Below are 12,160 nucleotides of genomic sequence, written 5' to 3'. Positions count from 1 at the left end.
TTAATCATGTTACATAGATTCATATGAATTCTTAGACTGGAAGTTATCTTTGGCTTGCTCTCCAAATGTCTCTTTAAACAGCAGAGACATGTGAATTTATATTTGCTAGATGCCTGCAAGAATACTTTTCTACTGTCTCTCCATTTGGAATGGAACTGCAGCTCGTGACATTTTTGGCTTCAGCCTGACTCATGGAGAAGCGTTGCCTCAGGGAGGGCACATGGATTTTCTTTTCACCCTGTGGCTGGCTGAGCACAGCCCATGTGAGTGAGGGGTCAGTGCTCCTCTTCTGAGACAGTTTTCACATCATTTCTCAGGGGAAAATAGTCATTATTTAGAGCTGCTTGATTTTGTGGAGGATGATAGAGGGGAAAAAATAATTTTCTTCTAATGGATGTGTGTTTCTGGTAAACCAAATTTGTTGGAAAGCTTTTGAATGTTTTTTATAAGATTTTTCTTGAATAATGACATCCAGGTTTAAAATGAGAGAAAAATCTGAATGCCAAGAGAATAATCACCATGTCCAAACAGAGTTCATCTCCAAAGAGAACTAGTAAACTCCCAAAGTTCTTTGAATGGAGGGCAGTTCTTTTCAAGGTCCTTTTTGTGGACCAGTATCACCTGTGCCTGTGTCATCTCCCACATCACAGGGGATACATTTGATGGAGTTGAGCACTCTGGGAGGCTTCCAGTCCTTGCATCTCAGGAAACAGGGTAAATATCTGAAAAAAAAAAAAAAAACAACAACTATCTTCAATTCTTTAATTAGGAATGACTGTGAGAAAGGCAGATGGAGGAAGGGGGAAGGTTTTACTGCAGCTGGGGTAAGTGGAGGGTGGAGGTGCTCTGGACAGGCCAGCATCAATGGGCAGGGGTGCACAATGCCTCAGGCTGTGTTTAGGAGACAGATCCAGCTTTCCAATGAAGAAGGAGAAAGCAAGATCACACTTCACCTTCACTTAATGAGGGATATTTGGAAGGGGAAAGCGTGGAGCATTTTAATTGGGGTTCACCCTGGGGAGGAAAGTACTTAATTGTTCCAAGCAATGCAAGTGAAAGTAAGGGACAAGGTTCTTCTTCCTCATCCCCATGTACTGGGAACAACTTCTCTTTTGGTTCACAGAGTTTTAATTTTTAAGAGGAAATGTATTTCCCTTGGGTCATACCAAGCTTCCCTTGGTAAATAACAAGCTTATGTCGCATCCTGTTTCTGCAAACCCAATTAAGTCAAATTTTGAGGTTTTGCTCGAAAATAAATGGATTTTTTGCAATGATAAATTTGATTGCCACTAATATATTGGACTTTCTAATGGATGTTTTACAGACAGTTATTCATTAGGCAATTCAAGCAAAAATGTCTTTCAGTGCCATTTTGAAACTCAGGCACTCAGCTGAAGTCCTGCTCTCACACACATGAATACTCATGGGAGTGCAAGAGACAAGACTGAATCAAAACTTCAATAATGGGCATTGGACAGTAAAACTCTTATTTACAGTCCTACACTATGAGCACTTCTAGAAAAAAGTCACCTGAGTGAGGACTTCTGATCTCTACTGTAAGACAAAGAGCAGCAGAGTTGCTGCTTTGGGTCTTCTCTACCTTTAGCAACCAGTTCAGAGCTGTGGGGACAACTTGGAGTATCCTAGGAAAAAGCAGTAAGATTCAATTTTTTATTTATTTGGCATTAATAAGGCTCCAATAATGTTGAATTTTTAAGAACAGCTTTTTCTAGCAGAGAAGATCACCTGTAGTGAAGGAGTGGCTCATTTGATGCCTTCTGCCCCTTATTTGCACCAAGGTTTTTGTGAGCTGCAGCCTGACATGCATTTGATCTCTCCCTCCTTTGTACAGGGACACTCTGCTCACTGACCATTGAGAAGGCCACGCCTGAAAATGGGGGCGAGTACAAGTGCTTAGCTGAGAACCCTGCAGGGAAAGCTGAATGTGCTTGCAAAGTGGTGGTAGAAGGTAAGTACTGTGCTGGGTACAAAAAAACCCTTCCTTAGAACTTCCTCCTTTCCAACTTATTTCCCAAGAATGACCTTTAGGAGCTACTTACACACACACACATACGAAAAAAAACCTCTGCCCCATCTACTCTACTTCTCTGCACTTTCTGGTCAATAGGTAATTCAATGTCTACCATAAAGGAGCATGAACAGAGAGACAGTACCAAGGACTTTGAATGCTTTGTGGAATAATCTGTATTTTCCTGCTGCCCACTGTATTTCTAGAAGGCTTTTAGAGCAGTAAGCTGAGCTTGTAAGATTTGTTTCTGAGCTGCATGCATCCTTTGAGACCGGTGAGAATTCCCTGTGTGAGTCTGGGTCTCAGTCTGCCTCAGGATTGCACGTGACACATTTCTCACTCTACAGCTCTCCAGTTCTTTGCATTCACAGATGTTTGGTCATTTGGTTTTCTAGCATAAGTGAGCAAAAATAAACAAATTAGCAGCTCAACCAGCCTTGAGTTCCATAGTCTTAGAACATGGATTATTTACTGACTGAGGTACTTGTTTCCAGCCATAGTCATGCTGATGGCACTGTACCCTTGTTAAATAATCTTGACCTTCAGCAAGGTGAGGTGACTGAGACACAGACCTATAAAGCTGCCATGGAGTTTAAATTATTTAAGGGGCTTTAAGTAACCTAATGTCCTTCTAATGAACTCACCTTCTGATGAGAGTTCTCTGAGACTTTCCATTCTGACTGAAATGAACACAAAACCAGACAACAAGCCTAATAACAAAACTTGGGTACTGAACCTTCACAGCTGTGTTGCAGATGTGGTATTTGTGGCAGGAGGTCTAGAAAAGAGAACTATTATTTTTTCCTAATGACACAAGGTAAGAATGTGATTCTGTAACTCCTCACTAAAGGTCAGTCTTCCTGTAACTGGAAAAGGGATTAATTACACATAAACTCACAATTAAATATACAAGTATCTTCTGTGATACTATTACAGAGTCACACAGTAATCTGTCTTAGATATTTGATAAGCTATTTTTTATGGTTCTGTAATTTAAAGTAATAAATATTGTCAGTTATGAAGTTCAAAGAAGAGGCTTTAAGCAAAATCTAGTCCCTGAAACACCTTAACAACCACAGATCCAGAGTGCTGAAGGATCAGATCATCAAATCCTAGCAGTAGTTCTCCAGAGCTGCCCTAGCAACTTTTAAATGTCTCAGCCATTATGTCTTTTTCCCCTGTCTTCTGAATCTCCTTCAAGTAGTTGCTTTTCTTCCTGAAGCTTCTCTTATCCACTTTCCCACTTCAAGTTTCCTGCTGGACAATGCATGCTCTAGGAGGCTGCAGGTAGAGTTTGGCTTGCCAAGCCTTGACCATGGGAGGCTGTGAGCTCTTGCCTGGTGATGTGAATGACATTACCTCAGCTGTCTGGCTCTCTGTGGTGGTGGCACCCACAGCATTAGGAGCTCACAGCTCACAAAGTGTTGGGCATCAGGATGGGCACATTCCTCACCTCAATACTGGCTGCCTCATCTGCCTTCATTCTCCACTGGCTGCTGAGAAGAGGCTTTTGACAAATGGCAGCATAGCAAACTCCAGCTATTTAGGAAAGACGCCATTTGATATCCTGTGTCTGAGACTGGCAGAGGGGATGACTGTTATTTTTAAATTAGAATTGTGATCTAAAACAAGAGTTCAGATTTCTCTCTTCTTCAGTCCACTGTCAATTGTTGTACAAGATCCCAGATGCTGATTTTTACACTAAGTAATCATAGTCACTATATTTCTTTTGACATCAGGGTCTCAAGATTGGAGGAATGTTTGACTCCAGTTGGCAGATCTGAGTGTAGAATCTGGAGTGTAGAAGTCTGAACTCTCACACAGCCTCCTGCTCTGAATTATTTACTATCAGATTCTCTCTTTTTCTGTTAACTTTTTAGGAAACTTAGATGAATTTTCACACACTGGCACCTAGAAGGTGACTAAAATAGCTGTTTCCATAACATTTATGTCATCTTTTTCTCTGGTAGCTAACAGCTCTCTCACTCACAAGAGTGAGATCATAATCTATAATCATAATCTTTCTTCCAAAGATAAATGTCAGGATCAAACAATCTAACGTAGAGCTTGTTAGGATTTGTATTTTAGGCCATAGAATCCTAGAATGGTTTGTGTTGGAAGGGTCCTTAAAGACCATTTTTTTCCAACCCCTACCATGACCAGGGCCTCCTTCCCAGAGATCAGGTTGCTCAAAACCCCATCCAGTCTGATCTTGAACACCCCCATGGATGGGAAGTACCTCTTTGGGCAACGTGTGCCAGTGCCTCATGGCCCTCACCATGAAGAATTTCTTTCTAATATCTAATCTAAACTTTGCCTCCTTCTGCTTATAGCCATTCCTGCTTGATGTGGCACTGCAGATCCTTGTGAAAAGTCTCTCCCCAGCTCTCTTGGAGCTGATTTTGATATTGGAAGGAGCTCTAAGGTCTCCCCAAAGCCCATTTCAGGCTGAACTGCTCCAGCTCTCTCAGCCTGTCTTCATAGAAGTACTCCAGCCCTGTGGTCACGATCAGCTTTTAAAAAGTTGCACTTTTTGTTTATATTTCACATGGGATACACATGGAAGGGAACTTGACTGACTCCTAGCTGTTGCTGTAGCCTGCAGTGATGAGCAGAATCCATCAAACTTCAGTCCTGTGGTGTCCCTTTTGCTGTTTCTATTTAGGAATAAACAAATGGCCAATATTATCTTCTTGGAAATATTTAAACAGATGGAGGAAATGTTAGTCTTCAAAATGGGTTAATCTGAATTGATCATATGGACAATGGAATAGAAGAATTACATGGCAACAAATTCTTTTGAATGAAATTATGTTTCAATATGGCTTTGTTTCCCTTTTCTTTGCCCTGCCCAACACAGCTTTGTGCACATTGTATTTGTCTGTTCAGCTAAAATACCTATCAGCTTAGATGGGACCTCTTGTCTAGATGCATATTTGGGCTCTTAGTGCAGCTGCTTTTGTAGAGGGTTTTTCCCTCTCTGCTCCCTCTTCCTTTCAGAATGTGACAGGCTCCAGCAAATCTGTGCAGAAAATTCTTCTTAAAAGCCTAAAGAGCAGCAATTTCCTCTAACTTTGCAGAAAGATCCAAAATAAACCTTCTATTAGACAGCTTTTTTATTATTGATTTTCAAATAGGATTTGTATTTTATTATTTGTTTTGATTGCAGATGCCTCAAAGACCTCAAAGCCTGCTGAGAAGAAGACCAAGAAGCCTAAGACCACACTTCCCCCAGTGCTGCCAACAGAGAGTAAGTGACTGTGATTTGATTTGCTTTCTTTTCAGTGGAAACAAAAGAGTGCTTTGGGATTCTGTGGTCATTCCCTTCTGTTTGCAGACATAGTATCAGAAGCCTGTGCTGTTTCTTTAGCTCTTGCACTTAAGTCATGTGAAATGAGATTTTGCCATGTGGGGATTAGAAGTAAGAACCCAAACTCTGAGTTCAGACCTCACCCACTCCACTCTCTGTTTTTCATAATGGTGCAATAAACTTGTGACACTGATTTATTTTTGGCTGCCTCTCAAAGAGCACAGAAATACTTGAGTCCTTTGCTTCAATTTGTGTTGTGTCCTGTGTAGACAATATGAAGTTTTTCTATTGGTAGGCAAAGCATCTTGACTGAAATGCCCTGTAGAATAATCTGTCCTTTTTTGGCATGACCATGGAGAATGGTTTTGCAAATGTAGAATTCTTTGTTTTAAGCCTAAATGCTTAACTTGCTTTTAATGCTTTCTGAAATAATAAATTATCTATAAATTCCCATGTTTGCTACTCATCATATGTGCATTTGATTAAGAGGAAACTTTAAATGGTAAAGGCAGCACAATAATGTCAGTTTAGGAATTCCTAACACCAGTACTATTTATGAAATCAAGGGATACAAGTATCTCTTAAATCAAAACTGGGCTTTGAAAATTGTTTATCTAAGATGTCCACCATGTGAGTTCCTACAAAGATGTAAAGATGTGGTTTAATGAAAACATAAAATATTTTATCCATGTCTCTCAAAAAATAAAAAACAAATAAACTCTAATCTGGTCTTCCAGCAAGAACATTTTCAGCTCCTTTCAGCAGGACTCAGAGTAGTTTTATACTGATTGATGACCACAGGTAATAATTGTGCTTCTGAAAATGTGACTTACATAAAACTATGCCCTGGGCTACAGCTATTTCTGAGTTGCTGGCTGAGCATTATAATTCTCTCTCCAAACTCTTTTTGGGGATGTGGGAAGAGTCACACTGACATGCTCATCCTCTGCACCTGAGCTTCAAGTGCATAAATAATAACAATTAAGAACAATGGTTTTGTTATTGAACATCAAAAGAAAAGAAAATTTTAAAGCCCTTTAAATCTCCATGGAACAGTGTTTTGAATTGTGTTTTCTGTGCACACAGCACACACATTTCCTCTGATCCTCCCAGCAGTGTTATCAATTGCAGCTTTCTCAGGAGAAAGTGTTATTTGGGAAGTAAGTCTAAATATGGAGATCTATGACCTGATCCACATCCTGCTTCTCTTGCTTCTGGTTTTAGTGGAAATTAAAATAGATATCAAAACAGAAGCTACCAACTCTGGCTGCAGAAATATTTGTGAAAAGAAGGTTGAAATAATGGGGAATGGTTTTTCTACATGGCATATTATTTCAGTGTTTCAAATTCTTGAACTTCTCATAAGCTCTTTTTTTTCAAAATATCTTTAAAACATCTTTCCTGCTGCACAGTAAACATCAGGGTAACCAGAGAGAATGTTAGGAAACTGGGCTTTGAAAGAGTTTTTGGAAAAGCTTTGAAAAATACATATTTAATTTTGAAAGGATTTGGCTCCAGAGATTTCACAGGTGGTTTTTTAACATCTGAGTCTCAGAAGAATGTGAGTATTTGACTTCTGAAATAAGGTTTTATTTTTATGTTTGTCCAGGGCAAAATGTAGAAAACAGATCCAGTGGACTACAGTTCCAATCTACATCAAATTCTTATCAGATGTAGAGACTGTAGAGTTCCTTACCTGAAAGAGAATGGGCTTTACAAGTCAGATGCTTGTCTATCTTTACTGTATATCTCTTGAAAAGAAGGGTGTTAACTTTAGGTTCCTGAAAGCAAAGATCAATACATTTCTTTGTGTGGAAAAGAGTGAATGTTGTCAGTATGTTAACTTGTAGAATTTGTCTCACTCTCAGAATAGTTGCTGACTCAGGTCATTTGGCTGCTCATTCTGACAATGTTATTTAATTACTGGAAGCTTGGGGTTTGTAAGCTACAGAAATCCAATAGTAAGCAGAATTTGGGGCATTGCTTCCTTTGATATGCAATACATACTGGATTCTGGTGTAGAACAAGAAGAATATTATGAAGGAAGCTGTGTGTCATTCAGTGATGAACAACATCTCTGAATGGATGCTTGCAGTGTTTACTGCAGAAAGATTGCTCCCATGCTGGCAAATTACAAAATTGACAATGTATTTCCTTTTGCTTAGAATTAATATTGTGTCACCAGAATTTAGTAATAATTATGCAACCAAAACCACTAAACCCTCTAAGGATAAATAGAATAAATAATACTCTTTCTGAGAATAAAAAACAGATTCACCTTTGAATCTGGGTGAAATAAAAGGGAGAAGAGGAGAAGGGCACCTCTGGAACTGATTCATTCTTTACTGACTGCACTGACTTGGGCTTTGCCATTTGGGTCTTTGCTCAGTGGATGTCAAATGTTACTGAGTTAGAATAAGCAAGTGTTATGTTTCTTCTAAAAGTGGCAGTGGAAAATTGGACCCTTTCATTATTTATCATGCTGCATACTCTGTGCCATGCCAGAACAATCAGTGGGTAATGTAAGGGTCTCCTGGCTTGACACAGCCCTGTAGCAGAAACACTAAGCCAAAAATTCTCACCACTTGAACATTTCTCTAGAAAGCTTTGAAACTGCTCTGAAGGGATTTAGGCACCCAGTTCTCTTTGAAATTAGAACTTACTTCAAATTAAGCTCAAAGGGAATTGCTTACTTCAATTCCCAAAGACACTTGCAAAATCTTCAGTGCCTATTAAATAAATGTTTTTGTTGCAACAAACTGGAAAAATCAAAGTGCTGCTTGAGATTTTTAAGAGTAAATAAAGATTTGAATGTTTACAAATAAATATTCCTTTTTTAAAAAAAATATACTACTACTCCCCACTTGCAAATATTTTGTTGTCTTTAATGTATCTTAAGTAGAGGACCAAAACAGAAGGAATTAGCCCAAGATGAGGCAGATTTGTTCACAGGTTTAGATCTCAACTTTCTTGATCCTCAGTCTCAGGATTGGTTTGCATGCAGTATTGAAGATGGTATACATTTTTTTTAAGTGGCATCACAGTAATTTACATAAAGCTATTATAACTAAATAATACTAAACTATGAGGATTCCAAAAGGACTTTTTTCAAAGGCTTTATTCAAGATTTGTTGATGAAAAAGGAGTATTACAGCAGCTAGATTCTATTTTTTAAACTTCACCACATCTGAGCTGTGCAACATAACTTTACTATAGTAGGAAGAAACTGTATCCCACTTATGGCTGCTGAGAAAAAAATTAATGCTTTAGAAAATAATCCTCATAAATCTAAGCAGAGGATTGAAGTGTTTGGAAAGAAATGCCCAAAGATTTTTGTAGGCCTAATTCACAGCACTACTTCCAGTAAATATTAAGAAATGGCAATTATCACCTGTCACAGTCATTGTTATGAAAACCTAACAGGATATCCTGGATTCCCTCATCTGAGTAATACATCTTAAACCCACTGTTCTCATATCCAGACCACATACATTGAAGGGCTGACCCAGCATAGATTTTGATTGTACAAATGTAAATTCTCCTATTCAGTTAAAAATAAAGTTACATCAAAGAAAATAACTTTGTTTACACACCTGCAAGTTATTTAGCAGTATTTGGTAGCTTGCTGATAGAAATCTTTTATATATACTACTATATAAAACATTTGATTTTATATCAAACACATTTTTGGTTAGGTAGCTGTATTCTCTTGCTGATGAATAAATATTAATAAAATGTCACCACTGGCACTGTCCAGATGAAATCCTCTGGCAGGTTTCACTGTTACCTTCCCAGATCTGAATTTTTAACATTATTGGTGCTTGAATGCAAGGCTGAGCAGTGACATCTCTGGAACAATGCACCATAAAAGTAAATATGCTAGACAGGACTCCTTATTATGTTCATATGTTCTTGTCCATAGTAGGGAGAATTCTAAGTGTTAATCACCATGGAAAAATTATGAGTCAGTGGACAAATGATTAGCATGCAGTTCTATTATTTACTCTTCAATAAACAATCTTGTCAGAGAATCCAAGTCTGCAAGCACCATTTTAAGAAAATATTCTTAAAACATTAAACTTGATGTGTCCAATTTAGTTGATGTACAACTAAATCAATTAATATTTCATTATTTCTATTGATTTCCATTTTATGAAAATAATAGGAAACACAGCATAGATTAATACGAAATCCTCATTTCATGACAGATTGTTTCGTGCCAAGTATAAAACTTACCACTTTCTAAATGAAGAACTCAATTACTAAGGAAATTACTGTTCAGGTCAGAGAAGTTCTTTTAATTGCAGAAATGTGGGTGCTGGGTAGCAGCTGTGATGTGTGGCTGCTGCTGACCTCTTTGGTCACTGGGATAGTCTGAGATGCTCTTGAGGGTCAAGGAGCTGCCCAAGCCAGTTCCCTCAGTCCTGTTCATTTCCCAGAAGGCTCATGCTGCTCCACTCCTGGCTGTTGTGAGATCCAAGACATTTTCTGCACAGTGAGTGCAATACTTTGTGTGTTTTTAAGACTTAAACAGGATTTCTCTGAAACTCTAAATTATGAAAGGTGCTGCCTTCATTCCTGAGGCTCAGGAGTCCAAGAGTGAATAGCTGTGCCACAGGACCCAACAGCCAAGTTGGGCTGAGGTAAAAAGGCAATGCAAGATTTAACCTGCTGACTGAAGGCTGGTTGCTTCCAAACATGAAAAATAAATCTGTTACTGTACATATAAAATGAGCAATGGAGAAACACCATTTTGTTGTCCAAATCCCTTCTCCTGAGTGCCCCTTTCAGCACTGTTTCTCTAATGCTGGGCATGCATTTTGAATCTCTGCCAAGTTCCTTCACAGCTCTCATCGTACTGACATTTTCTGAGTTAATATTGGCACAGAACATTATTTTCCATTTATGTTTCATGGAGTTCATCCTATATATCTGTATGTTGACATAAGAAGACAGAAATGTTTATTGACTGTTTATGCAGAGAAAAATGAATGGTTTTTGCAAAGTGGCCTTGAACTGAAGAGGTGCCATGCTTCATTAATTTCCAGTTAAGTCGTTGGCTAGAAACTGCACCTCTGAGGCATATAATAGAAGCATTAAGTTTCTTCTCTATAAAACAGGGACCTAATCCATTGGCTTAATTAATGTCCAAAAGCATATAGCACCTAGTTCTTCCCACTGAAACCATTTGGAGCTCCTGAATGTCCAGATGACCTGGCTGTGTTTTCCTATGGAACAGGCTGGGTAGGAGGATAGAACCTACCTTAGATTCCTATCCCTGCACACTTGGGCACAGCTTGTTAGTGTCTAATTGTAGATGTTCTCCCAGGACATAAAAAAGGTGAAAATTGAACTTAAGAAAATAAACCTTGCTGTCTTGCTCCCACCAGAGCTCTTAGAGCATTTTACATGGCCTGGATTGTTTGTGAACTTTATTTCTTTCTGGATCTTTTCTGCACTCTTCAGATTTGCTTTAATTGTAGAAGTTGCTCAAGAATTGTGCTATTAAGGTGCTATGGAATTGTTTATTCCTTCAGCTGAGCTGTTTTCAAATAATGAGTTATTTTGTACCAGATTATATTATTGAAGCTTTGAGAGCTGGTATATACTAGCTCTCTTGTGAATGGAATGCAAAAGTGACTATTTCCTGGGTTGTTTTTTTTTTTTTTTTTCAGAAGGCAGAGGCTGTACATTTCTCAATTGGAGGAGAATCTCTGCATGATTTAGAAACTAAATATGTGATGTTGCAACAAAATTACAGTTGTTTTTAATGAAAAATAAAATAAAAGCTTTAAAAAGCTTATGAGACACACAAACACAAATAACTGACTTGCATGGAATTAAGTTTCTAATTTCTGCTTGTCATCGAATTTAAACCAGAGTTGCTTTTTGTTTCATTGTATTTAGATACTAAACAGTTATTTGGAAACATTATAAGAAATTTGCTCTTTGAGATGCAATGAAGTAAAACTGTTTAAACTTCCAAACCTTGATCAAGTTTTCAAGCTACTGGTGTTCAGAGCATTGCATCTGTCATTTTCTTCTCTAGCAATTAGCACAGGTTCATTAATGCTATCATTTTTCTCCTGTTTCATCTTATCTGTGCTAAAATCTATAGTGAGTTTTTTGTACTATCAGCTAAGTCTGTGACAGAAGAAAGGATAGAACAAAATAATTAATTGCTTTGACCACAAGGCCAAATGTTTGATTTTTTTCTGTACTTCTAGCTCTCAGTCATTCCATGCTTCCTGGCAAAGCAGGCAGTAGTGAAGGTTGACAGAAAACAGCCATTTTTGATTCAGATCTGGATATGTATCCCCAGAAGTGTCTGTAGGATGTTGCACTGGGAGAGACCTCATGATCTCATATCCCACGAGCCTGAAGGATCCAAATGATATGGGGAGGAAGGAGCAGATACTTGAAACTGGGCTTTCCATAAATTTTCCTTAAATACTCTTCTTACCATGGTGTCTGACATATTACAGGCATGACTTCTTTTTTCAGTTTCTCTTGAACTCTGAAAACACTGAAAAAAACCCACAATTTAGTTCCTTTAGGAAGATGAAATCTTGGCATGTTTTGCATAGGGGAAGGTGGTTTTCTTTGTGCCTGTAGTATGAGAGTATGTCACTAACCCTTCTGCTCTCCTGAGCTAAAATGAGGCTGTTCCACAAGCAGACAGAAGCAGGGATAGGTCTTGTCCTTATGTTAATGGGGTTAGGTATTAACTGTACTTGTTTACCAGGTGCTGAAATTCATCACTACAGAAGACAAGCACATAATTTTCAGCATGTCCCTCAGAGAAGACAGTAGGAATTATG

At 38.4% G+C, this 12,160-nt stretch overlaps 1 protein-coding gene across 2 annotated transcripts in view; it reads left to right on the top strand.

Moving 5' to 3' along the window:
• MYLK (myosin light chain kinase) overlaps nucleotides 1-12,160 on the top strand; it is a 190,201-nt gene that overhangs the window by 127,250 nt on the left and 50,791 nt on the right. For both annotated transcript variants that reach the window (XM_079311011.1, XM_079311012.1), the window contains 2 exons: nucleotides 1,853-1,969; nucleotides 5,199-5,279. In XM_079311011.1, coding sequence (XP_079167137.1) covers nucleotides 1,853-1,969; nucleotides 5,199-5,279 — 198 coding nt within the window. The remainder of the gene's footprint in view (nucleotides 1-1,852; nucleotides 1,970-5,198; nucleotides 5,280-12,160) is intronic.

Source organism: Erithacus rubecula (assembly GCF_903797595.1).
Source record: "Erithacus rubecula genome assembly, chromosome: 8".
In the NCBI taxonomy this organism is placed as follows: Eukaryota; Metazoa; Chordata; class Aves; order Passeriformes; family Muscicapidae; genus Erithacus; species Erithacus rubecula.
Note: the sequence above shows the minus strand (reverse complement) of the source record. Positions and strands in the feature narration are given on the sequence as shown.